We start from the raw sequence: 27,935 nt of genomic DNA, 5'->3' as shown, positions 1-27,935 counted from the left end.
GACTCCGGCTGCGCTGGGAGCTGCGGGGCGGTGCTGGACCGGGCGGAAGGAACGTGGGGCGGGACGGCTCGCACGCCAGGCATCGCCAGCCGAGCGCCGAGGCGCCGCGCCCATTGGCGGAGACGGTCGCGCGTCGAGGCCCGAGCGGCCCGGCCCAGCCCGCGGCGGCTCCGCGTCAATCAGTCATGGGGCTGCAGCCCAGAGCCGCCGCGGGGGCGGCGGGGCACTGGGCGCGGGGGCCCGGCTGAGCCGGCCGCGGAGCGCGAGCCTGCCGCGGAGACGACGGAGGCGGACGCGGGGCGACCCCGGCGGCGGCGGGGGGAGCGGGAGCCGCCTGGGATGTTCAGTGAGTGCGGGCGGCGGGCCGAGGGCGCGGGCTGCAGCGCAGGCGGCAGCGCGGCCTGGGCGGTGGGGGCGGGGCGAGCGGGCGGCACCGCCTGGAGGCCCGGAGCGCGGGCCCGGCCTCTTCTTCATTTACGGGAGAGGGAAGTGTCTGTGGGCCGAAGTCGGGATGAAACTTGGCGCAGGGTGGCGGGGAGGACGCGGGCGAGCGCGGCGATGCCCACCTGCAAGGGCGCCCGCAAGGCGGCCGCGCCCCTGACAGCCGCGTACGGGGTGCGCGCCGCGGAGCCCCGAGGCCCTGAGCGCCCGGGCGCGACGTGGGCGGGGGAGCCGAGGGTGAGGGACCGGGTGTCCTAGGAGGCTCAGCGGAAGTGCTGCCCTCCCGACAGCGGTGAGAGCGCCCTGGGCTCGTGCCCCGCGGCGGCAGGCTGGAAGCGCTGATCTCTGACCTTGCAGGTGGAGGTCTAGGAAGGGAGACCCGGCTGGCAGGAATCGGGGCTGCGCTGGGAGGGGCGCGCGGGCAGGGGCCGTCTACTATTAGGTGACCTAGCGCTGCGGGGTAGGGCGGACACGGTGGCCGCCCCGGTCTGGGTCCCAGCTCTGCTTGAGGGTGGGAGTAGGAAGAGGAGTTTGGAGCCATAGCTTTACACTCGGAGAAGCTTCATGTAGCGGAGGGGGCTTGGTGACTACATCGGCCTCAGGTCGAAACCATGTAACTACTATCTGTAACCTCTCGGAGCCTTCGTTTCCTCTTCAGTAAAATGGGGTAATGACTGATAAACTGGACCTTTTACAGGATACCCAAAAAAGGATTAATGAATGTGAAAATGCCTGACAAGTGGGAAGTGTTCTGTAAATACTAGTTATCAGCTATTACAATTTCTTTTTTTGACAGAGAATACTTTCTAGGTTCCTCTTAGGCCTAAAGTTTTTGCGTTAAATGTAATTTTGATTTTTGTCAATTATAAATCATTCCTGCCTTAAAAATCAGTGTTAAATTGGCAAACCAAAAAATGGGCTTGCCTTGACCATTTTTTTGTTTGTGTTTTGTCATCAACAGTAAAGCAGATTTGTGTGTTTTGGAATAGTTTTGTTGCTTCTCCCTCTGAATGTGTGAGATTTGTTTGGTTCTATCACTGTGGAACTAGGTAAAGGCTCCTCTTAACTATTCAGTCACTGGTTTTTTGGTTTTACTTTCGCAAACAGATGTCCTTCATAATACCTATGAAGGACATCTCTGGAGAAAGGGCTGTTGTTTGTTTGTTTTGTTTATTTGATGATTCGTTTTAGCTGGAAGGGAGCCCCGGGGGCGCTCTGTTAAACCAGCATTACCCAGTGGACAGTGCTAGAAACCGTTTCTAGCCTCTCCATGTGACAGACAGACAGCTTCTCAGGTAGTAACTGTTGTGATCACTCTCTCAACGAGCATTTGGTAAGCTTTCACTGTTGTGTTTCCCGAGAGAAGCCTTTGAGCAGCAAGACACTGTAAAAGGTAAGAGCTCAGACCATGCAGCCAGGTGGCCCAAGCTCCCCTCCTGGCACCATGGACCCTTGGGCACCTGTCTGACTTCTTTGAGCCTCAGCTTTCTTATCTGAAGAATGCTCCCTAGCTTATAGGGTTCTCGGGAGGCGTAAACGAGATAGTCTACGTAAAGCACTTAAAATAGTATCTTACCTGTGATGTACACTCAGTAAGTGCCAGGTATTAGTAGTGGTGGTGTAGGAAACAAATAGTATGGTGATTCCTGTGATAGAGGTTTGTTCCTGGGTTTGGTGGGTGGAAGGAATCAGGCTCAAGGAAGCTTTGGGGAGGAAGAAGTGGCCAGGCTAGACTGTGAAGCATGAGTGGGAGTTAGCTAAACCAGCTAGGAGTGCCATTTTGACCAAAGCCCCTAAGGTGAGAAGGCCTTGTGGTACCCACCTGTTTTGTAAACAGAGGCAGATAAGAGTAACCTCAGGGTGACACAGTGGAGATGATTTTTTTTTATCCTCCACACTGGTGAAGGAAGGAGAAAGTTTTTAAGCTGAGCACAGATGACGTCAGATTAGCTGTTTGGAAAGATTGTGCCTGTAGTGGTGTGGGATTAAAAGTAGGGAAGGCCCAGCCACTTGTCCTGGCAGCTTTGTGTCTGCCTGTGACTCCAAAAGGAAAATGACTGCTTCGCAGAGGCAGGCATTTGAATCCAAATCTGGAAGCCTAAAGAGCACTCTGAGAAGGCATGAGGAAACCAGATCATTCCAGGCCACCTTCTCTCTTAAAAAGCATCTTCAAGGATGTACTGTATATGCCTGACTACTAGGCAGGATTCCCCCCAGAGTATCCCTCTGAAAAGAGGGTGGTACCACATGTTTAAGTCTCTCCTGTTACAGGCACTGTAATTACTCTTTCCAACAACAAGATGCTGTTTGGGAAATACATATTGGACTGAAACAATCTCAGTCATTGCTAGTTCGGGATATTTATACCACCAATGTATCAACAGTAAGTGATAAATTTGAAGAGTTCTGCCACCTGAATCGGTATTGATGGCTTGCGTTGAGATTTCCAGCGAGAGCATCAAGTGCTGTATCATAGATGATTTGGTAGGAGCGAAGATGGTGTGTTCTGGAAAATGGAATTTGATGATTCAGAGTGGCTTCAGTGACTACAGAGACGCTGGTGTTGAAGATGTAAGTGAATAGTTGGCGTAAAATTGTTTCATGAATTAATGTGTTGCCTTCTATATTTTAAAATACATGGAAGTTAATAAATTAAAGATTATAAGCAGACATTTGACTAATTGATCTGCAGTCCTAAAGGGTTTTTTTCTAGTTTAAGTTAGCCAAAAATTTTTCTTTTTTAATTTTCTCATTGCAGGGGTAAAGTTGTCTTAGGTTCGAGCTCGCCTTTTATGTGAACATTTTACAGAAAGTAACTGCTGCTCTGTTTGTCTACTGAAACAAATTCCTTTCCCCGTCTCATTTTTTAACTTCAAGAAGGTTTCAAGAATGTTGTGTACTGGCAAGTTTTAGAAAACACTATAGAAAACTCCCATTCATAAATCTTTGTTTAGCAGTCAAAGAAGATATCTTTCTGGTAAGATGTATGTAAATGTATATGTATCTTAGTAACCTTAGAGTGTTTGATAGTAATAAAAAGTTAGCTCCATTTTTACTAACAAAATACTAATTTTTGGAGATTTGGCAATTTAGGAATCAGAAGTGTTTTGCAAGACTTTGTGCATTGCCATTTTTAAGTCAAGGCACTGCTGCTTTAGTTTCACAAAGTAATGCCATGCTCTGGAACTGTGTTGTCCAATACAGAAAGCACGAGCCATGTGTGGTTGCTTACATTTTACTTAATGAAAATTAAAAATTCAATTCTTCAGCTGCGTTAGCCACATTTTAATTGCTAGATAGCCCTTTGTGGCTGGTGGCTACCACACTGAACAGTGCACACCTAGAACATTTCCTTCATTGCAGGAAGTCCTATGGGCAGTACTACTCTAGAATAAAAAGTGATCCGGCTGCTCTGTGAGACACACACACATAAAGGATTCGGTGTCATTAAAGCATCTCCAAAACCTCACTTGCTGCATTTGAATTCCATTTCAGGGAGAATGATAAACATAGGAAACCATATCCCCCTTATTCTGAGAGCACAGCATCCTGTTTCTTCTGTCTACAGTGCTTGTAAATGGAGCCCACGTGAAAGGTATTCTTCATGACGTAAGACACGGTAAATGTAGGTAGCCGTTCTATAAATTTGAAGTAAGCATCAAATATTTGTGGCTTTCTTGGTTCATAAAAATCCAGAGAAATCATGTGCCTAAAGTAAACCGTCAAGAATTCCAAGCAGAAGCTAGATGACACTCACTTTACTTTTAATGTGAATTTCAAAGATAAAAGCCCTGTTCTAGGGAACTCTCCATCTGGGGGGGAACTAGAGAACAGTGATGGCAGGAGTGGGCAGTCTGCATGGGGTGCAGAGGGTGATTTTAAGCATGGCAGTAGCATAGTCAGTCTTTTTGTCTGGCTGCATTCAAAAGGGTGTTTGAGGTTGGCCTAGAGTAGTAGGAGGACATTGGAATAGTCCAGGTGAGAAGTGATTTGTGCTGTCAGATCGCAGCAGTGAGGATATGGTAGCACAATGGCTCCAAGAGAGTCCTGTTTAGAATAAAGAGTTGATGGCCATTTAGAAGTGAGGGGGAGGGAGATAGAGAAAAGCATCTTAAGATGACAGTTTTCATTTGATTGGTTGGTTTTGGTTGTGGTTTTCTCTGTTGGTGGATGGTGGCACCATTAAGCTGTCTGGGAAAACTAGGAAAAGGAAGACGTATGGAAGGAAGAGAATTTGAGCACATCGAATTTCAGATGTTTGCAGCGTCCAGGTAGAGAAGTCTTGTAGACTTGAGCTCAGGAAGGTGATCTGACTAGAGACAGGACAAGTCTTGTGTCAGTAGGGAATGTGAAGGGTGGAAGAGGGGAGCCAGAGACCTGCCTGCAGGGGAGGCGGTGTGTTCAGCAGCCTAGAAGCCATGTAAGATAGTGGGGAAAAGTGACAGATTTGACAAGAGTTGAGGCATCTCAGGTCTTAGTAAATAGCCCGCTGACATAGGAAGCAGGGTCGGCTGGCTGAGTAAGGAGACTGGAGCAGATTTGGGGGTGGCTGCAGGTAGGAAGCTGCAGGGAAAGGAAGTAGTTGACAAGGAAAGACTTCTGGGACTTTATGGAGGTCCCAGCTGATGTTAGTCAAGTTCTAGGGGCATCTGTCTGCCTGGCTGTATGATTTCTGCTCCACCCCCAACCCTCCTACCCAAATTAAACCCCCAGATTCTACATTGCATCCTGAGCCCGCAGCTGTGAGCCTTGTTCGTGTGCCATTTACTTCTTAGGACTCCATGGGAAAGAGCACAGGTTTTAGTTCAAGTGTATTCATGTTACGTCTGTGTCTGAGCAAAGCCTGAATATGAAAGGCCAACCTAATTTAAAAATTATATCATGTATGACTGAAACCGAGCTCATTTATTTTTCAGCTGCGATTTTTATTTTCACAAGCATTTTATCACAATGATTAATGCAAAAGCTTATTAGGTTTGTAGGTGCTACTAAGAGTGACCTTTTGATGGATTTTATAAGCACTTAGAATACTGCAAGGAAAGAGAAGAGAACTGATATATGAGCACCTACTAGGCACTTTACATGACCTCTCAGTTAAGAAAAAATACAAAATAATTTTTATCTGTTTTTAAGCATAAATTTATAATTGGAAAAAAATACACTTACTTTAAAAAACAACAACAACAGAAACACCTAGCTACTGTCCGTATACTCAGTTGGGGAACTGATTTCAGGATAGTGGTGGTGAGTTTGCCTGGATTTGTTTTGAACTCATTCATCCTCAAAGCTGACACCTTATATCTGAGGGGCAGGGGGAGACACACTGTTCATATAGTACTCTATTGGCATCTCATGGAATTGCGTAGTGCTTAGCCCATGAAGTGCTGGGCTGGGGGTGTCTCTCCGAGCAACCCTCCACCAACCATACACATTTGAACATAAGTGGGTGGGGTTAGGCTGTAGCAAAGAGTATTAAGAGAGTGGCTCTTCCTGCACAGTTGTTACTTTAAGGCAGGAAGGTGATCATGTCCTGATTTTCTGTAGCAACTTTGGTAACAGTAGGCAACTATTAATGCATGAGACATAGATACATATTGTGTCGGAATCCTCATGTTAATTTCCAGAAATCCTAATAATGTGACATGAAAAGAAAGGTATGTGATCATCCATTTTTAACTTTAAAGTTAAAATATTTTCTGTCAATTGAAAATTAAGGGAAACCCTGAAATTTTTAACAAAGATGTAATTAGATTGAAACTCAATTTAAATTTAAAAGATTTTATAATTACGGGAAAAGATAAACAGGTAACTTGGAATTGCAGTGTTAGTCTCATGTCTGAGTCTCTCAAGAGACAGGTCTGTTTTTAAGAAGGTTTGTGGGGTTTTTTCCCATTTCATTTATTATTTGCTTCACTTGAAATATGTGTGTCCTGGAATCAAGTCCAGGGCAGTCAGTTGGATAACGTCCCTGGTATTTCAGTTGAGCGTGGCTGTACGAGAGACTGATGCCCGCGTTCCGCCCGCCCAGACTCTTGGCCCTGCAGCCGGCTCACAGCCCACCCTCAGGGAAGGTCCTTGTCCTACATGGTGGTTTGGAGCCAGAAACTGCTGTTCCAGACAGCTAATTTGGGCAAATTCATTGGCATCAGTATTTACCAGCTAGTTTCTAGTAATCCCCAATACGGCCCGTTTTTTACTATTGTTCATTCTCACCGCTTTCTGTTCACTCTCTCTTTTCCCCTCCTCTTCAGACATGCATATACATTGTCCCACCTTGGGGACACTTGGCACTGCAGGGTCTGCTGTGTCAGTTTTCCCATGTCTTTTCCTGTGCACATTTTTTTTTCCCCTGTTAGAGAGATGACCTCTTACTCCCATCTTACCTGAAACACTAAGGGACACACATTGATACAAGCATGCACTCCCATGGCAACAAGAGATGGGCAGTAGGAAGTCTGGAAAAGTTTTAGTCCCAGCCAAAATACAAGGCATCAGGCTGCTTTGGAAGAGCTTGGAGACTAAGAACTCTTGAAGTTAGATTGAAAGTATCTTTAGCAAGCGGCATAGGGTCGTGTGGTGGCGGGGCCGGGGGTGGGAGCCTGGTGGATTGACTGCTTCTGACTTGGGTCCAAACTGGCAAAGGATAGTACTCTCACAGTCTCTGTGTGCACTTAAATTTTTTTTCTCTAAATATTACATTGAATCAGAATCTCCAAGGCTGAAATTATTTATACACACACTCGCAGGAGACTCTTATGTGTAACCAGGTTAGAAAACCATACAGAATCACTGAAATAGTCAAACTGGTACAGGAATGCTTATTAGTAACCACAAAGAAACAATTATCTGTCTCCATCAATGGACAGATGAATACTTAGAGCAGTGATCCCCACTCTCAAAGTCTCAGAATTCTTGTATAAACAATAGAAAAAAAATCTTAATTAAAAAATAATCTGGGGACTTCTCTGGTGGTGCAGTGGCTAAGAATCCACCTGCCAGTGCAGGGGACATGGGTTCAAGCTCTGGTCCGGGAAGATCCCACATGCTGCAGAGCAACTAAGCCCACGTGCCACAACTACTGAGCCTGCACTCTAGAGCCCGCGAGCCACAACTACTGAGCCCACGTGCCACAACTATTGAAGCCCGCACGCCTAGAGCCCGTGCTCCTCAACAAGAGAAGCCACCACAATGAAAAGCCCGCCTGCCACAACGAAGAGTAGCCCCCGCTTGCCGCAACTAGAGAAAGCCCGCGCGCAGCAGTGAAGACCCAACGCAGCCAAAAATTAAAAAAAAAAAAAATCTGAGTTGTCATACAGTGAAAGACTAACACACCATAACCAAGTGAGGCAAATTCCATAGTGAAAGGTGGTTCAGTATGAGGAAATTTGTTACTGTTTCACTGTATCACTGAATCTCAATCATTTCAGACCCAGTGCCCCTCCTTTCTAACAAATATTTGATACTGTCTCTGGTAATCCAGAAATGAAATGCATAGATAATATAATCATTCTTTACACCTGGTTTAAAATAATATATTTATGATTTCTTAACATTTTATATTTGTATATAAATATATGTGTTTTTGTGTGTGCATGTCTCCAGCCTTCACTGTTTGCTCTGTTGTGTGACTTTTAGGCAATTGAAAAGTCGATCTTCAGATTGTGTTTTAAAAGAGTTACCATGAATCAGTTTGGAAGGATTATTTATTTGCAGATGATTCTGGAACAACTTGTTTGCTGCAGTATCTGGGTAAAATAGTTGTTTGGTTATTCACCACATATTGTACACTGAAAGAAATTGTAATGGATAAAAATTAGATACAGATAAACTTTTTTTAATATTTAAAGAAAAAATAAATAACAGGTTTTTGGAATGGGGGGAATTTTAAATCTTAAAAACAAATGGAGGAGATCACAAAGGAGAAAGCCAGTGCATGTAATTGAAACTGAAAATTTAAACACATCCAAATAAACTATCAAAAACACATCTTCCACACACAAAAAAATTAGAAGTCCTTGATTTAGAGAAAGTTACCCTGGTGGGGACCATCACATGTGTATGGATAAGGTTGCATGCATTCCAAAATGGACACGATATTCTGATCCTGAAGAAGAAAATATTTTTTACATCACAGAAGTGAACCTAGAAAATTCATTCAGCTGTCACTGGTCATCTGGACTGCAGTATTCTTTACTCCAGGCAGAGGAGTGTTTGAGGCCCATGGCAGTATCAGGGGTTCCTGTCATTCTTGATAATAAATTTAGCAGTCAAGGAAAATAGTCCTTTTGGAGGGGGAACCGCCAACTTAGCTTGAATTATCAGAAGTTATTTACCCCTGTTGAGTGCATTTCCTTCCGTATAAGAATTCATGAGATTTTCTAACACATATACGTACCCTCTTACAATGTTGATGCTTTTCTGTACCTGGCGTTACAAATAAAGTGTGAAAGAGGTAAACAGTATGATTGACATGAAAACACACTGCTCAAATCCTTGACTCAGCGCCAGCAGCCTTTTCCTGACTGCTAAGAGAAAACATAGCTCTCCCTTTCCCCATTATTAACTTCTCACTTTCTAACACCTCTTTACCCGGTTTCTGAATGTCTCAGGGCTCTGATTTCGTGCTGCCTCCTGCCTGCTTTCTGGCTGGCTCCCTGCTCCCTGAACCCCTCTCCCTGAGCGAGGGGCGGCCGGGAACACAGGGCCCTGGAATTCCTCGGAGTGGATTGAAATCATGGTCCTAAATGGAGTTTGCAGAGGATCTGTGGAGCTTTTTTTTTTCGGGGGGGGGGGGCGCACCTTGCAACACGTAGGCATGTGAGATCTTAGTTCCCCAACCAGGAATCGACCCCATGTCCCCTACAGTGGAAGCGCGGAGTGTTAACACTGGCCCGCCAGGGAAGTCCCGTGGGGCTTTATTATCTAGGCTATTCCTGTTTTCCATCATTGAAGTTGGCCGTGTTTTCATCGGGACAATACATAAAGTGGAAGAGAGGGTGAGGTTGGTCTTAAGGCTCTCAAGTCAGCCAGGAGACTGGCCACGTGGCCTCTACCCACGCGTGACGTCAGGCTGTCCCTATGGTTCCCCCTCAGGTCATGAAACGGGTGCGCACCGAGCAGATTCAGATGGCCGTGTCCTGCTACCTCAAACGCCGGCAGTACGGGGACGCGGACGGCCCACTGAAGCAAGGCCTGCGGCTGTCGCAGAGCGCCGAGGAGATGGCCACCAGCCTCGCAGGTACCACCCACCCCCGTCCCGGAGGCAGCGTCCAGCCCAAGTGCCTCTGAAAACCCCCCGCCCAACACGTCCTCCTGCAGGATCCCGGGGGCTTTGAGCTGTACCTGATGTCGTGTGCGACTTTCTCCTTCCGTGAGCTAGGGCCAGGGTCTCTGTCCCCCTCTTGCACGTGTCCCCTCCCCTGTCGCTTGGGCCTCACCCGTGGAAGGCACGTTCTCCAGTTGGATGAGTCCTTTGGGATCAGTGGGTGGAAATGTTGGCATCATACACGTGTTCCTGAGACTTTTAACATTTCTTTTTGCTTCTGCTCTTTGTTTTGAAATTGGATTTGGATTCTTTTTTAGAAAAACTTTGGAGAAATTTTTCCTGCCGTGCTGTCAGGATGGTTATGAGCGTCTTTAAATGGCCGGGTGTGGGGAGCTTAAGGTGGCAGTGCCTTCTCCAGCTCAGCCCGGCTCCTCAGGGGAAGCCTCCTTCCCTTCAGTGTCAGACCCACTCACTCTCCCTCGCCTTCAGACTCTGCTGGGTTCCCCTGACAAGGACAGGGCCAGGCGATGAACTCGGAATCGATTCATGAAAGCCTTAATGTTTCTAGTAGGATGGCCAGTGTACAGGACCAGAGTAATTCCTTCTAAACTCGCCGTCACGGCCTTTGATAAGCTCCCGCTGGCCTGTGTTCATTGGAGCCTGTGCTGTTGCTGATAGACAGTAGGGCAAAGCACTGTTAAATTTGTGTTCTCAGTTGTCTTCTTTTCGATACGATGGCGTATTAGGAGAGTCAGTGTTCCTGGAAAACCACCAGGAAAAGCGGGAAGCTTCTAAAGTGTGATTATTGTAAGATTTTGTCCTAGGTTTTTCTGTTGATTGAGTAATCGGAATACTTACATCTGCGTTCAGCAGATGGTCGTGAAAGCCTGCTGGTGGCCAGGTGCTGAGAAGTTCTCGAGAGAGCTAAGACTCGACCCTGGCTCCCGAGGAGCTCTGCTACAGTCAGCTGAGGCAGGCGGATGAGCGCACGCGGGCGGCGTGCCATGGTCCCGTGAGGGCTGCTCAGCCTCCATACGAGCAAAGAAGGTGGTGCTCTCAGGTTGGCCGGCAGGTCACAAGGGCTTCCCAGAAGGTCTCATGTTCCCAGCATATAGTCAGGGGTCAGTAAATCATAGAAGGCATGAGCTGAGTTTCCAGAGAACCATTAGGAGCTTATCGGGGGGCAAAGCTGGGGGCGGGTGTCCAGGTTATCAGACGTGGGTCCTAGGAGGATGGCCGTGGTGGCTGTGTTGACGGGGGAAGGCCCGGATTGGCGCCAGGGGATCTAGTCAGAAGGCCGCAGCGTGATCCAGTGAGAGGTCAGGACAGCCTGAGCTAAAGGGTGGTCATCGGAATGGCAAGGGGAGGATGCCTGTGAGGGCTTGTGACTGTAGGACTCGAGACTGGTTCCCTCACGGCGGGGCAGCAGGAGGGCCCGCAGCCTTCCAGCGTGTGTCCGAGTTCCTGGAGGGGCGCTGACTCTCTTCCCATCTGTCTCCCCGCCTCTCGATGCTCTCTGTCGTGTCTCCTTGGCCCTGCTGCATTAATTACATTCCTGCTTCCTCTTTCCCACGTGCGTCCCACGCACGTTGGTGTTCGTCCGGATTGTTGTTGAAGATGGCTTGTCAGTCCCCCGCCGCCTCTCCCCAGTTGTGAGGTCCCCCACCCCACCCCCAGCAGAAAGGGTAGGAGAATTTTGCTTTTCTTGTTAGAAAGCATGAACTCACAGAATGGCGATGAAGTGCATGTTTACATCCTGAGTATTGAGACTCCAGCCTCCTTCCTCCTCTCGCTGCCGAGAACACTGCCATCCAGGCACCTGCTGTCCAGGAAGGTGATTAAAAGCCTCGCCCCTGGTGAATCTGTCCTGCCCAACAGAATGGACCTAAAGACATCGCCAGCAGGGAATTGCCCATCCAGGTCCTCCTGGGTGATAAGCGCACGCCCAGAGTTCCCATCAGCTCTGTGGTGCCTCACTTTCAGATAACTAGGGACTGTCAGATCCTGGAAGAAACTGATCTGCTTCATATGAAAAATTTAAGGAAACAGTGAGAAGCAACTTGAAGGAAGCAAACAGCAGAGAGAAAAAAAACCTTCAAAACTACCATCATTGATAGCCTTGAAACAAGAAGAGACTGCTATTTTAAGAGAAGAAAACATTGAGATAAATACATGACAGGGAAACTGAAAAATCATTCGAAGGGTTGAAAGTTGAGGAAGCCTCCCAGAAAGTAGAGCAGAAAGACAAAAAATGGAAAATCTGGGAGACATTAAAGGGTCAGTTCAGGAGACCTACCTCGAAATTGTAGGCGTCCCAGAAAGAGAACACAGGAGAGAAAGCAACAAAATGATTCAAGAAAATTTCTCAGAACTGGAAGACGTGAATTTCCAGATTGAAAGGGCCCACTGAATGCCCAGCACGGGGGTTGAAGATGGACCCATCCCAAGGCACACGATGGTACAGTGTCAGGTCCTGGGGTCAGATGCGTCCAGAGGAGTCTCTCGTGAGCCTGTGTGCCTCTCCTCTCTCGTCCAGCTCGCGTACCCTGTGCTTTATACCTTTCGTTCCTCTGCTGTCACGTCACTGGGTGTCAGGAGCGGGTGGGGTAGGCATGTGGGTCATATTTAACCAGAAGCCCCAGCGTACTTTGAAAGCGGGCTGAGATGTCAGATGCTACAGCTGCACCTCCTTCCGTCCATCCTGCCACGGTTTGGGCTGGCGATTGTCTTTGCCGTCCCCACCTTATGTGTCTTTTCCTCCTTAGTCCAATCGGAATCTGGTTGTGCCAACATAGTGTCTGCGGCCCCTTGCCAGGCAGAGCCCCAGCAATATGAAGTGCAGTTCGGACGGCTGCGGAATTTCCTCGCCGGTAAGTACCCCACGCCACCCCTTCTCTTGTTAAAGGGCGCTGCGAACTTCCCTCAGAGCCGGCTGTGTTCCAGCTCTGTGTTAGGCACCAGGGATTCAAAGGTGGTTGAACGCAGGCCTTGCCTTCACACTTATGGTCTACTGGAACTCCCAAGAGAGTCAAATCAGGAGATTAAAGTGTGCAGGGGCAGGGCTCTGGGTGTGTTACTCACTGTTTTGTCCGTGGCCTTCAACACAGTGACTGTGACTTGTGTTGAACAAGTAGAAGCTCAGTCAGCCATGTAGGGAAACCTCCTTAAATGCAGCAGGTGTGAAATGGACGTTGATATCACTACCAGTGATACAGTACATCTCAACATGGTTTTTTCCCCTTATTTCCAAAAATGCAAGACAGTAATCCTCATGAATCAGCAACACCAAAAAATTAGAAGTTGTAACTTAGTCCAGTTCGTGGGTGCTGTGATAACCACAGACACACTGAATCAGTAGATATGAGTTCTAATGAGTTTTTCTAATTCACTCTATGACTTTTTAAATTAATCACTCTAAAAAATGTAGTCGTGTAGCCTTTCTGGGGCCTTTAGTTCCTCATATGTAAAGTGAAGAAGGCTATTCAGAGGCAAAACCAAGTGATTTCGTCTAGTCCTAAGATGACTGATTATAATTTTAATGTTGAAAAGATGATTACACTAAGCGAGACCATGTTGATTCTGGTTATTAATCGAAGTCTTTTGTTGAGTACTTTATACAAAACACCTTGAGGTACAAGAAATACAAAACTTTCTCTGTCCTCAAAGGATGGAGAGTAATTAGCATGTATTGGTTAGTAGAAAATTATAGCTAAAATACTTTGAAGTTGTTTTATTTTTTTTTCCTTATTTGAACAACCCTCAGGTTAATAATTTTTAATGGTAAAGAGGCATAGTAAGTGATCAATATATAAACCAAAATAATAGACCTAATTTTGCACACTTAGAGTTGTCCTAATTTTACTTCACCCTTATAATGGTTAGTATTTTAAAGGAAAGAATCCACATTTCTGGTATTCCGTAGTCGGGCAAAATGACCAAAATGTTACAGGAAATAAAGATTACAAAATAAAACCCTGAAGAAGGTCATCTTATCAGTCTCACAGTTGTTGACGGTTGAATTCATTCTGTTGAATTGTTACAAAGATGAAAAAATTGCGAAGACTAAGGGTCTAATAAAAAGAGTCTATTATGTTTAAACTGGAAAGAAAGAAACTCCATTAAGATCCTCACATCATATAAATGTTAAATGTCTCAGAACAGTGATCAGCTGCTTTCCATGTCCACTAAAGATAAAAAAAGAAAAATTGGATTTATAAGAAGGATTTCATTCAGAGGTAAGCAAGAACTTGGAGATAATCAAGTTATTTTTCATTATTGGCATTGGTTTTTGAGGCTTTGAGCAGTTTTTAAATTTTTTAAAATCAGTTTTTAGAAAGTTATTTTACTCGGTTTTTTAAATACGGTTATGATTTCTCCCTGAGAGACTTCTCTCATCAACCTAGTGGTGAGGAAGCTGGTTTAGAAAGAAGTGCCTGGCGTCTTCCAGCCCTTCTCTTTCCCTCAGTCATCCTGTACTTACGTGAGGCTGACTGTCCTGGGCTAGGTATTGCAGGAGAGTGTATTGATGGGGGCCCGCCCTCTGATGAGGGAGCCAGGCAACGCGGAAGCTCCGAATCTGTCACTGTAATAGTCTCCATCAGCCTTTTCCTACGCAATTTCTCATCTTGTTTCAAAACTGAGAAGGCTGCTGTCTGTTACCTTGTCTGTGATTTAATTCTTTTTTTTTTTTTTTCACTATGCGGGCCTCTTACTGTTGTGGCCTCTCCCGTTGCGGAGCACAGGCTCCGGACGCGCAGGCTCAGCGGCCATGGCTCACGGGCCCAGCCGCTCCGCGGCATGTGGGATCCTCCAGGACCGGGGCACGAACCCGTGTCCCCTGCATCGGCAGGTGGACTCTCAACCACTGCGCCACCAGGGAAGCCCTGTAATTTAATTTTTTAATCCTTGGTCACAGGTTATTTTGAGGGGGTGAGTATATGTGTTTTTCCTCACAGACTGCTTTTCCTGGAACATTTTTCTCCACCTTCAGGGCTCTGAAGAGCAGTCAACCAAGTCAAATGAAGAGTTATTTCCTGAGCACCAAGATGAAATACAACATGTAGTCATTAATCTGAACTGAAAGTTAACCCTAACATAAGAGGGCTAGAAGTCACAGTTTTGCATGAGATGTGACTGGGGGAGTGTTTTCATAGGCCAAGACGGAGCCAGTTGCTGGGTGTTCGTGGGAGCTGCATTTGGAGTGAAGGGAGGGGCTGGCGTGGGGTGGTCAGAGGCAGCCTTCCTGAGGAGGGTAGGGTCGACGTTAGCACTTGCACGCTGGGCATCTGTGCCAGAGTGGGAGGATCCGGCCTACGTGCGAAGGCATGAGCAAAGGGGCAGAGACGGTGATGATTTTTTCAGGAACAGCGAAGGAGCCGGCTTTGTTGAAAATGGGCTTTCAGGGAGGGATAAATTGGGAGATTGGGATTGACATACACACACTACTATATGCAAAATAGGTAACTAATAAGGACCTACTGTACAGCACAGGGAACTCTACTCAGTAGTCTGTAATGACCTATATGGGAAAAGAATCTAAAAGAGTGGATAGGTGTATGTGTGCAGCTGACTCACTTTGCTGTACAGCAGAAACTAACACAACATGGTAAGTCAACTATACTCCAATAAAAAAAAATTTTTTTTTAAGAGAAAAAAGAAAATGGGCTTTCAGATTGGAGATACAGACAGACAAAATGGAGGCAAGATCTGACCACAGGGGTAGAAGTGTGACCCTCATCCTGTGTGATGGAGACAAGCCTGGGCGTGAATGTGGGTGTGGAAGCAGTGGACGAGAGTGTTTGTGGGAGGGGCGATGGGAGGCCAGCCTGAGTCCACTGTGGTCCCTGAGGAGTGAGACAGGGCTGTGGATGCTGAAAGTGGGGTCTTCAGTTCACAGTTACATTGTCAAGGTAGGATCTCCAGGGCTAAGGAGTAAAGAAGGGAGAAGAGCTGAGGATGCCTCAGGCTCTTTGGTGGGGGTGGGGTATACTGAACAGAAATAAGTCAGGTTTTATTTTTTACGTTGTTACCATGATAGCATCCTGCTACGTAACACAGAAGATACAGACTGTGATACAGTACTCAGCATCAGCCCCGGGGAGATACAAAATAAATTCTAGGAGATGGTAACTCTCGAAGGAGATAACAGAGAAAGGTAAGAGGTTCTAAGGCTGAGCTCCCTCCAGTATTTCTCCTCCAGAAGCTGTGGGGCTGAGAGCTGCCGTGAGCTTGCCTGTTGCTCCAGGGCCTTTCCTACAGGACATGTAGTGGGAAGAGCATAGCCTATGGGGTCAGTCACTCTGGATCTGAATCTGGGGACAGCTGTGACTCCTAGACACAATGTGGGTGTAAGTGCCTGGCTCGTGGGAGGCACACATGCAGTGGTAGTTCCGCAGAGTGAGGTGAGCCTTCGAGGAACAAGGGAAGAGGAGGAGCCCCCAGGCAGGGACACGAAGGTGCAGGCCAGCTGGTGCTGTTTCAGAGCTGAGGACGGTGTGCAGTCGGTGGGCCCAGCCCTGTGGAGAAGGGCCGGGGAGTGAGGACCAACAAGCTCGGTGTTCGTTTAACTTAGTGTCCTTTCAGTAAAATATAAGGTGTATGTTACAATTTCAAGGGAACGAGATTCAAATTGAGTTAAGACTTAATGTTAGTCTCACCTTGTTCCACATATAGAATATGTTGATTGGAGCTTTATACCTAATATACTGTTCTCTTCAGACAAGAAAGAACAGTTAAGCAGCTTTGAAACTATGGGCTGAAACAACAGTGAATTTCCGTAAGTTTTAAAGTACTGCATCCCTATTTCTAGATGGCTAGTTTTTTTTAATCCTGGACTTAGTAAATTAAAATGCCTCTCATTTTCGAAAATAAGCCTGAAACTAAGATTGTAAGGAGTTGAAAACAGCCCTTCGTCCCAGTAGAATATATTGGACGTCTAATTGGTAAGGGTTGAATCTTTTTGTTTGTTTTAATTAGTATTTGGGGAAAGAAATATTCCAGAGGTCTTCTAAAGAATTACAGTATGTAAGGAAATATTGAAATCTGTATTAGGGTTCTCCAGAGAAACAGAACCAACAAAATGAATATGTATAGAGAGATTTATCTTAAGGAATTGGCTCACGTGATTGTGGAGACTGACGAGTCCAAAATCTGTGGGGCAGGCCTGCAGGCTGGGACTCAGGAGAGCTGCAGTTCATGTCCACAGGCCGCCTGCTGGCCGATTCCTTCTCCCCGCCCAGGGAGGTCAGTCTTTGTTCTCCTAAGGCCTTCAGCTGATTAGACGAGGCCCACCCACATGTGGAGGGTAATCCAGTGTACTTAGTCTACTGACTTAAATGTTCATCTCATCTTAAAAAATGCCTTCACAGAAATATCTAGAATAATGTGTGAACAGGTTTCTGGGCACTGTGGCCCAGCCAAGTTGACACATAAAATTAACCATCACAAGTCCACCACCTATGGACTTGTGATGGCACCCTTACCCATGTCCTTAAACCATAATTAACCTGCAAGTAAAGGTGATTAACAAGGTCATACTTCTACTTTACATGGTACAGCTATCCCAAGTACAACCAAGAATGCCCTAATGCCTTCCTCAGAAGAGGAAGCAAAGTCCACAGGTGATGTTTACCCTTCTCCTTGAGATCCCATAACTTAAATACTGTGACGTAAAGTTAACAATACTTAAGCACTATGATATAGGGAATTCCCTGGTGGTCCAGTGGTTAGGATTCCACGTTTCCACTGCAGGGGGCCAGGGTTTGATCACTGGTCAGGGAAGTAAAATTCCACATGCTACACGGCACGGCCAAAACAAAAAGAAAAAATACAATGATACAAAGTCACTATAACTTATGTTCCATGGTAAGGGGATAAGAAAGGAAAGAAAACAAAGATATTTGCTTATGTATAGGTATACACACACACACAAACACGTTCATAACAAAATAAGGAGGAATACTCATGACAGGTCCAGTCCTGGGTTCTGTCACTGGTCACGTGGTCATAGCTGGTCTTCACCTTCCTCTGCCGCCTATTCTGTATTCCCTTTGCCTTCAGTTAGTGCCTCAGCTGGTCCTGGCTCCTTACCTGGTGGGATGATGCAAACCTTCGGCCTGAAGGGCCTGGGCCACTACTTGTCCTGCCTGGATTGGATTGTTCCATATTTCCACTCACCTTAACCTCAGGGATGGTGGTACTAAGAGATGCCCTAAGTGACCTCCTGTGTCCCAGACGCACTGTCCTCGGCGCCCTGTGGAGCACAGTCCAGTTTCCCCTCGGCATTCAGGGTCCCTCACCACAGCCAGCACCAGAGCTCACTGTGCCTGTTGGTACAGAGGCAGGAGCCCTGACTTCAGTTCAGCGGGATCAGTGCGATTGAAGTTCATCTTCTAAGAATGCATTTGAGTGGGGGCATGTTGATCCTCAAATGCACCTACTCTGCAGTTAATTCACCTGTGATGAGGTGAAACAGAGCATCAAGCAGAGAGAGCGTGCAGGAATCATCTCCCTTCCAGTTAGGGAGATAAGATTCCCTAATGCCGTGTTCCTGAATCTTGAGCCAGGTGTGGATTCCTTTTCAGGAAAAAAAGAAGAAAGAAAGAAAATGCTAGCGGAAGTGCTAAGAGCTGACGTAAAGCATTTTTATATTAATTACTTAGGTATGTACAGACATTACACATGAAACCTTTATGCTTTATTTTGTATAAAAGCTAAACTCATTTACATATAAAGTACAAGCAAAACCACAAAAATAAACTTCAAATTGACAACAAGTGAAAGTAACAGATGGATTTTGCCAGTCATAACTTGCTACTCTAACGGGCCTAGGGCTGGTGTCACCCAGCTTCCCTGAGGTGCTGGTGCCTGCGATGGCCCTGCTCGCTGGCCACTTGCCTCCGTCCAGATGGCTGTGGAACCTTCGCTCCGTCACAGCTCTCTCTGCCCTCCCTCACTTAAGTGTCACACACACTTCTGTGCTTTTCTCATTAGCCTGTGACAAAGCTGTACACTTCTTTGAACATTCTTTGTCATGTACTTTCATGGTGTTAAAGTCTCAGGTTAGTAAATGATTTAGTCTTAATGACATGAAAGTGTTCCACTTGTAAATTATCACTGCAAAAGAGAAGTTGTACTTTTTAACCAGCAAAATCAAAATGAGTACACTGACAGATGTGGGACAATTACAGATGAACGATGTCATGTTGCCGTTGAGACATGGCAGTCAGGGGGGCTAGACATGTTAATGAACCCACTAAACTAAGAACTTGATGTTACTGCAGGTGATGGGGCCAAGAGGAATCACAGAACAAAGTACAGCACTAAAACTGTATGTTAATACTTACTTGCTAAAGGCCATCCAGATAATTCTGAATTTACCTGTGTTCATTGTTTTTTAAATTATCAAGTTAAGGTTTCTGTGAAGAACTCAGTCTCCCAAGAATGCATCTAAGGTCTCTCCAAGGTCTCAGGTCCCAGTTGGAGCAACACTAATGTGCTGGGGAAAATACTAACCCTTGAAGACCTGGTACGAGCTACTGAATGCATGTGAGAACAGGCACATCGCTTAACCTCTGGCCGTCGAATTCTGGGTTTACGGCTGACTTCGGGCCGTGTTTGCTGGCCTTCAGGGTCCGTGCTCTTCCTTCCTCAGTCCCGGCTTGGACTTTGAGTGTGCAGAATTCTGTGTTGGGCTTATACTTCAATCCATAGCCTCAGAAAGTAGGGTCCCGGCCAGAAGAGGCCATGTGACGGCGGGCTCCCCAGGAGACTCTGCTGACGGTAAAGGCCCTGCTTCTCTTTCATTACAGATTCTGAATCCCAGCACAGCCATGAAGTGATGCCTCTCCTCTACCCCCTCTTTGTCTACCTCCACCTCAACCTGGTCCAGAGCAGTCCCAAGAGCACAGTGGAAAGCTTTTACAGCCGCTTCCATGGAATGTTTCTGCAGAATGCCAGCCAGAAGGACGTCATCGAGCAGCTGCAGACCACCCAGACCATCCAGGACATCCTGTCTAACTTCCGGCTGCGGGCCTTCCTGGACAACAAGTACGTGGTCCGCCTGCAGGAAGACAGCTACAACTACCTTCTCCGCTACCTCCAGAGTGACAATAACACCGCGCTGTGCAGAGTCCTCACCTGGCACATCCACCTGGATGTGCAGCCCGCCAAGAGGACGGACTACCAGCTCTACGCCAGCGGCGGCCCCTCCCGGGGCGAGGGCGGCGGCCTGGAGCCTGCCGACGTGCCCGCGCCCATCCTGCAGAACGAGGCCGCGCTGGAGGTCCTGCAGGAGAGCATTAAGCGTGTCAAGGACGGCCCCCCCTCTCTCACCACCATCTGCTTCTACGCCTTCTACAACACGGAGCAGCTGCTGAACACGGCGGAGGTCTCCCCGGACAGCAAGCTGCTCGCCGCTGGCTTTGACAACTCCTGTATAAAACTGTGGAGTCTGCGCTCCAAGAAGTTAAAATCCGAACCGCATCAAGTAGACGTGTCCCGCATCCACTTGGCTTGTGATATCTTGGAGAAGGAGGTAGGAATGTCGGTCTTTCTTCCCTGCGTCTGCCTTACTAATCAGCTTGGAATATTTGTACCAAACGTGACAGATCTTACGGCAAACGCACTTCCTTATTTCCCACATCGTATAGCTAACGCCAGACTCATGCCTCGTAACCTGTAGCCAGTGACTCCCTGCTAATGCCCAGCCTTGGCGGAGACAATAAGCAATTAGACGTAGGATCACTGGGTCAGAGGGTCTGCGTCTTCAAGTGTGATACTGCCGCCTCCCAGTGCCATGAGCAGTAGATGAGGACACTGGTTTCTCTCCACCCTCGCCCACCCTGGCTGCTCTCGGCCTTTCGAGGGCAGTGCAAGTCCTCTGGCTTCACCCAGGGTGCCGCCATTTCGTCCAGCAGTCGGTGTGATGAGCTGGTTCGCTCTGTTTGCGGGTGGTAGTTGAAAAGGGCAGGCACAGTGGCCTGAGTTTCAGGTCACCGAGAGTCATTGCCTCAAAAAGAGCATGGGCAAAGGGAGATAGAAATTGAACTGCACAGAGTTCACCTTCCCTGAGAGTGGCGCCACGGAAGTTGTGGGTAGGATAGCGCTGTCGTATCACCACTGAAATTCAGGTGGCTCGGCCTCAAGTTACTTGGGATGGAAAACCTTTGCACCAGGTTGAAAAGTTAATGAGTAAAAAAAAAAAAATCACTCGAGTTAATTTCCCGTTACTGATGAGGGTAGCAAGAATATTGGTGTACAAATTAAGCCCCTTTTCTACCTATTCCTGTTTTCTTAGTCACCTTCCAGTTAGTATGGCCTTTGAGTCTTTGCTTCTTGCAGTTAAGACAGTATAATTAGAGGAGTTTGTTAGGATGAGAAAAGAGTCTAAATTCCGATGCACCAACTTCGATTTCTAGAATTCTGTAGTGCCCTCCAGAATGTGTTTCAGTGCGCGAGTTTAGCTTCCTTGGAGACACAGCTCTAGCGTCTTGGTGGTTCTTCACGTACAGTGAGGGATACTGCCCTCGTTTACTCTGTTTTTTACTTAAAAAAACTATTCCTACCGACCTTATTAGCTTTGATGATACTGAGTTTGGGGATTTTTCTAGGCATTAAAAAATAATACAAAGGAAGAGAGCAAAGGTAGAAAGATAGATGCAAAGATGGAAAGAACGTTAGCCTAAAATAAAAGTTTTTAAGATTACACCGTGGCTACCGCTGCATTTTGTAACATGTGAATTATATCTCATTTTTTTAAAAAAACCAAAACAGTAACCAAAAGCTCCTGTGTAAGCATAAAATTATCCCAAATGCACCTGGATTTACAGCCCTGCCCTCCAGCTTCTGTTGTCTCCACGTGAAGAGAAGCTAGATTAGCCTCGGAAATGTGTTCGCTGGGCCCGCAGTGCTCCCGTCACCCGGTGCCAGCAGCCTGGGAATGGGGAGCGGGCCTGCCCTCCCTCCCCCACTTTGCTGCACACCGGATGGAGATAGCTTGTCGATTGGCAGCTGTGTGTTTTTAATATTTGCACAGCATGGCAAAACCACAGGTCCCCAGTGGAGGACTTGCCCTTCTTTCCAGTTATGTGGACAGGACAGGACCACCCTCATCACCACCAGCCTCCCCGCCCTCAGCCCAGCAGTGCAGCACCTGTGTTCAGTTCATTTAACGTCTGGTCATTCTGCCCCCAATCTGGTCGTCTTTAGGTTTGAAAAATCAAGTCAGTGTTGTCAGTAATACTCAGTTCTGTAACTTGTGTATAAAACTGTCATTTAGATCTGGCCAATAGGAATATAATGTGAGCCATATATGTAACTTAAATCGTCCTAGTAGTCACATTACAAAAGTAAAAAGAAGTAGTCAAAATTAATTTTAGTAATGTATTTTCAATCCAATATGGCCAAAATATTGTCATTTCTACACATAAGCAGTATTTTTTAAATATTAACGAAGTCTGTTATAGTCTCCCTTTTTGTCCTAAGCCTTAGAACTCCGTTGTGTATTTACACGTAGAGCACACGTCCATTCACACTAGCCAGCAGCCACCTTTTCTCTCCTAGGTCAGGCTGCTGTCATCTCTCACACACATAGCAGTGTCTCACTTGCTTCCAAGTCTCACCCACTCCCAAGCCCAGCCATATTTAATTTCTTTCAGCTCCATCGGTAGCTAATTGGAGAACAGCCCCGGGCTGACTTTCAGACCCCAAAGTACCCTGATCTAGGAATGACCACACTGTGAGCTGGGCCACTTGGAACGTCCTAGCACAGAAGCAGACGGAGGGACTCCATGGCCTAAAGCAGGGTCAGCAGACTATAGTATTTGAAGATGTTATATTTCTTATTCTTTGAAAATTTCTGGTTTAAGCATGTCTCATCATGTACATAATATAGTTTATTATTACATGAAAGTACCTTACAAATTAGAAATTCCTATTTGGGATGCATCTGGGGTGGAATTTACTGTGAGGGTTTAGACAGTGGCAGGGCATTTGCGGTGCTGTTCTGTTAGCATGGGAGGCTCCGTGAGGCCAGGCACGTGTGACCCACTGCCTGTTCAGGGTTTCAGCTTGACTGTGCTGAGGCCCTAATGGGGATGGGTTGAGCCACAGAAAAAAATGTGGCCGGACTATTTTAAGCTGCGGTCCTGGCAGGGAGCTGATAGGGATAGCCAGCAGGCCCATGCTGGCTTCCCCATTTCTTGGTTTGTAGAGTCAACCAGGCACTCTTCCACAGGCTCAGGACAATGGCTGGGCCCCTGGGGAGTCCAGCTTGACTCCGGTGTGTCCTGCTCTCTGCCTGTGAGCACACAGAGGGGAGACCCACTTCCATGACTGCCTGGTCCAAATGAAGACCTCTTAAGCCTCGGAGACTACCGTGTGCCCTTGTTGGCCGCTAGCTTTCAGAGGCCCTCTGTGTAACTCACCCAGGGTCGTTTCTTGCCCCCGCAGCTCTGACACAAACTCTCCGGTGCAGAGCAGTAACTTTAAAGTGTTGTTGTAATCTCTTTGGAAAGGAAAATTACTAATATTCTTGGTAACGCTCAGTAGAACCTTAAGCTCTCAAACGCTTAAGTGCTTTTAATGTTGAGTATCTGGAAGAGCCATTTTGAATCTTCATGGACATCAGTGTTTATTTTCTCTTAACTTTTCTCCAATACATAAACGTTGGAGGCATTCATTCCATTTTGAATTTAATAGTTTTCAGATTAAAAGGATGCCCTTTTTCTGTCCAGAGGCTCACGAGGCAAGCGGTTCATGAAGCTTCATCCTACCTCCTGCTCTTCCAGTGAGGTCACTTGGCTTTATGAATTCCAGGGTGAGGACAGCTGCAGTTTTAAGGAGCTTGTAGGCGAGAGAATGAACGGAGAGTGGGTTTGAACACAGAGAGTGTGCTTGTGGGGAAGAGGATGAGGAGAGGGGCCCCCCCACACCACGAGCCGTCCTTTCTGTCGCCACACCTAGGGATTCATTTCCAAGACTCACATGAGTCACTTGGCTTTATTTAGAGCAATTCTGACTCCACGCCTCATTTGTTACTTTGGGAAAATATTTGAGACCCTCCAGAGAGTCACGGTTTCAAAACTCTTCTTTCGTTTGGACACCAGCCGTTCATGCCTGGTCACAGGGTGTGAGCATAACTTGCTGATGGCTGCACCCCTGGCCTACTGTTATTTCTGCGGTATGTCCAGGTTTTAGTTTTGGATGAACTCCCGCAGCGGTTCTGTATAAAAATCTTGAAACCGCGCCTGCCTCCATCACTGGCCCCAGGCGTGGCGGTAACAGGCATGTGGAGATTTTTCTAAACGGACTGGAGACAGGGGGCAGCATGGCCTGCAAAGCAGCTGAGACTGACGGGCGAAGACATGCCAGTAGAAGAGCATCTAAGAACATAAGTTCAAAAGTACGTCTTTTCGAGCGATCGGCTCTTGAAATCGGTTCTCCTCAACCTAAGAGTAAGGTCCACAGTCATCGCTCTGCACTAGTAGCCTTGCTGTAGTCTTAGCTGCGAGGTGAATTTAAGGAAGGCAATTTGTAAGTGGTAGGAGACTTTTTATTCAGTTATGCAATTAAGAGTTCTTCTCCTGGAGTCACCGTAAAGAGCAGGGTCGTTCACTGAGTATATGCTGTTTCCCAAGCAGGTCTGTTTCTAGACGTTTGTTTTCCATGACAGACCACTAAACGCTCTTCTCTTTGTGTGTGTGTGTGTGTGTGTGTGCGCGCGTGCATGCGTGCGTGCGTCCCCGCAGGACGACGAGGACGATAACGCAGGCACGGAGATGAAGGTCCTGCGGGGACACTGCGGGCCAGTGTACAGCACCAGGTTCCTTGCGGACAGCTCAGGGCTGCTCTCCTGCTCTGAGGACATGTCCATCAGGTACTGGGACCTTGGCAGCTTCACCAACACCGTGCTGTACCAGGGCCACGCCTACCCCGTGTGGGACCTGGACGTCAGCCCGCACAGCCTGTACTTCGCCAGTGGGTCCCACGACCGCACGGCCAGGCTGTGGTCGTTTGATCGGACGCACCCGCTACGCATCTACGCCGGGCACCTGGCAGACGTGGACTGCGTCAAGTTCCACCCCAATTCCAACTACTTAGCCACGGGCTCGACCGACAAGACGGTCCGGCTGTGGAGCACCCAGCAGGGGAACTCGGTGAGGCTCTTCACGGGCCACCGCGGCCCCGTGCTCTCTCTGGCCTTTTCCCCCAACGGTAAGTACTTGGCATCGGCGGGCGAGGACCAGCGGCTGAAGCTGTGGGACTTGGCGTCCGGGACCCTCTACAAAGAGCTTCGGGGCCACACGGACAACATCACCAGCCTCACCTTCAGCCCGGACAGCAGCCTGATCGCGTCGGCGTCCATGGACAACTCGGTGCGCATCTGGGACATCAGGAGCGCGCACTGCAGCGCACCCGCTGACGGCTCGTCCAGCGAGCTCGTGGGCGTCTACACCGGCCAGATGAGCAACGTGCTGAGCGTGCAGTTCATGGCCTGCAACCTCCTGCTGGTGACCGGAATCACACAAGAAAATCAGGAACATTGATTTTTATCTTTGATGTAACGGACTGGGGCGTGCGAAGGGCTCCAGACGACAAGTCTTAGGACAGACGTATGAAATCACTGACTGACTGTGAAGGACTCCCCGCGTCCCCACGCATCCCCCCTCGCGCCCCCTCATCCCGCGGACATCCCGAGCCCGCCACCCTTTGCTCAGCCCCCAAGTGTGGAGGGACGGGGGGAGGAAGGGCGGTGACGGGGAACGAACGTGAGATCAAGAATCACGGAGATCCCGCGGTGTCCCCCTGGCGGCCCCTTCCTGTCTCTGGAGCCAAGATGCCCTCACCTCGCCGGGGCTGCACTTGGCCAGAGGAGGTTTGCTGGGCACCCTCCCCAGGAGCAGTGCTGCAGGGTCACTGGGTGGAAGGGACTCTATCTGGGTAGAATTCGGGGGCGGGAACGAGGAAAGGGGGCGGGGTCATCCTGGCAAATGTCTTTCCTTTTTCGTGATTGCAGAGAACCAGGATTTTTTATTATTATTATAATTATTATTATTAATGCGAAGAGGAAACCTAGCACTGGCGGAGGGGCCTTCTCTGCTCTCATCTTTCAGGTTTTACTCCTGGCACTGGCTGTGATACTTGGAATTTTGAGGTTCAGGGAATTCAGAGAATTTGGTCGTACAGTGTATTGGGCGAAAGGGAAAATTTCTGGGTGACAGATTGATCACTCCAGCTGACATGTTTCTAGAAGTGGGTGGGTGGATTTGATTGAGAAAGTCTTGGGCTCTTGCAGTGATGGTGGGATAGATTCTTTTCGTGGCTGCACTTCTATTAACAGTTCTCTCCCCTGAAAGGACAGATTGTGGTAAAGAAATGAAAATAATTGGAAGTGAGAAGTCAAAAGATAGAATTAGAAAATGTTGAATTTCCGAATGATTCTGAGGTGTGGCTCTTCCAGCGTCTTTTCCCCCTGAGATCATCCCTCCCACCTCCTGCTTTGCAATAGCAGTTTAATGAACAGTCTGTGAAACAAATCTTAAGTACGAACACACACGTCGAAAACTACGCTCTGAGGATAAAGCAACTTCTAATTTGTGGAAAAAGGATTAAATATTTCTGTTTTCTGAAAAGAGTTATTTTGTATTTTGTTTTCTATTAAAATGTATTTAGTTTCAAAAAACAAAAAGCGTTGGCATCTCTTTTAAACTGAGGACAGGCGGGGGTGTGGGCTGTTCTGGGGACACAGCTCAGCTTTCTGCAAGGTGGCAGCCAGTTACGTAGCCCGGACTCCCCGGGGAGCTGCTCTCCTGTCTCTTGTATTCTATCCAGCTTGCTTCAAATCATTCCTCTTTGCATTCACGTGGATTATTGATAGCATACGATACTTTTTATATATCCAAACTTGCCAGTGGCTCGCCAGAGACAACATACATTTTTCTCTCTAGAGTTTTTTGGTGAGATCCTACTTCAGTTTTCTTTAAAGACCCCATTGTAAAATCTCTAAGGGGCATAAGGACGGTGTCATTTAATTAACTCAGACCATTTATTGAACCATTCCAGATAAAGGACTCATTCAAAGATTTAAATGATGCAAGAATTTTTTAAATGTACTTTAAAACAATTTTCTGGCAAGGACACCAAGATGTATCACGAAATTAAATGGGAAGACTAGAATTCTAGGCAAAAAAATTTTTTTACTTGAGCCTAAGATCCTAATTAACAGGAAATGTTTCTTATTCATAAAAATCCATATATTTGAGATACTGTAAGAAAGAATGTTTGGCGGCATACCCAGGCAGCATCACCTTTCACGTGGTCTGCTGGTAGAGCCTAGAATTCAAGCACGTTCTCATCCGTAATAAGTGAGCTCTGAAGTTGGATTTGTGGTGTATTGCTGGAAACAATGAAACGCCTAAATTGGGCTGAATCTTTCTCAGAAGTGAAAGGACCACCGATTTTAGGCTTCATTTTTGTGTTTTAATGCAGAATTTCTCTGATTAAACACAGAAGTGCACTAGGTTGGTCGGCCATCACACTACCAGTCACATACACACTTTGTGATTTCAGTTCAGGCTCTCAGTGATCTGCATAGTTGGCCTTTTGTGAACTAATCTTAATGTGGGATATAGTTAAATTACCCCACATTACTTCCCCAAACCCTTGGAAATATTGTAAGGTTGTGTATGTGTCCTTATGTCCACAACGGTGCATGAGAACATGGTCACACTCTTCAGGTCGCTTTCTTGTACTGCTTTATTTTATCTTATCTTCAGAGCAATCCTGTGAGGCAGACAGGACTAGAGATATTACCATTTCGTAGGTGAAATACCTAAAATACCCAGAAAAGCTGTAGTATCTGTACCCAGCACGGAATAGTCAACGTGTCTCAGGTGTGTTATATAGACGATCTATATTCCAAACCCTCCAGTTCTAGCTAGAGGGTATAGTCCTGAAGATAGAAGAACTTATTTTTTAAAAACTCTCCAAAAAGGAAATATGAGTATAAATAAGTTACTTAACAAGCATATGTATATAGCTCTTACTCTCTACCAGAAACTGCTCCAAGGGTTTTATGAAAAGTAACTTATCTCCGTAACAACGCTGTGGGTTAAGTGCTGTTTATAATCCCCATTGTACAGGCGAGGAATCTGAGGCACTGATGGATTAAGTCACTTGCCAAGTGTCATCAATTACAGCTAGTAACTGATGAAGCCAGAGTTTGAAGCGG

General features: G+C 47.1%; 1 protein-coding gene across 3 annotated transcripts; it reads left to right on the top strand.

Moving 5' to 3' along the window:
* Window positions 1–213: 213 nt before the first annotated feature.
* Window positions 214–26,381, top strand: TAF5L (TATA-box binding protein associated factor 5 like). 3 transcript variants are annotated; one of them, XM_082674278.1, is made up of 5 exons: window positions 214–346; window positions 9,535–9,679; window positions 12,472–12,576; window positions 19,516–20,240; window positions 24,454–26,381. In XM_082674278.1, exons 2-5 carry the CDS (start codon window positions 9,538–9,540, stop codon window positions 25,249–25,251), a joined length of 1,770 nt encoding a protein of 589 aa, XP_082530404.1. In that variant the 5' UTR covers window positions 214–346; window positions 9,535–9,537; the 3' UTR covers window positions 25,252–26,381. The 3 variants fall into 3 exon arrangements, with proteins under 3 accessions (XP_082530404.1, XP_082530406.1, XP_082530405.1); XM_082674280.1 differs by lacking the exon at window positions 24,454–26,381 and adding an exon at window positions 22,363–22,784; XM_082674279.1 differs by lacking the exons at window positions 214–346; window positions 9,535–9,679; window positions 12,472–12,576 and adding an exon at window positions 15,715–15,860.
* Window positions 26,382–27,935: the final 1,554 nt, after the last annotated feature.

This window comes from Grampus griseus (assembly GCF_964374135.1).
Source record: "Grampus griseus genome assembly, chromosome: 16".
Lineage (NCBI taxonomy): Eukaryota > Metazoa > Chordata > Mammalia > Artiodactyla > Delphinidae > Grampus > Grampus griseus.
Note: the sequence above shows the minus strand (reverse complement) of the source record. Positions and strands in the feature narration are given on the sequence as shown.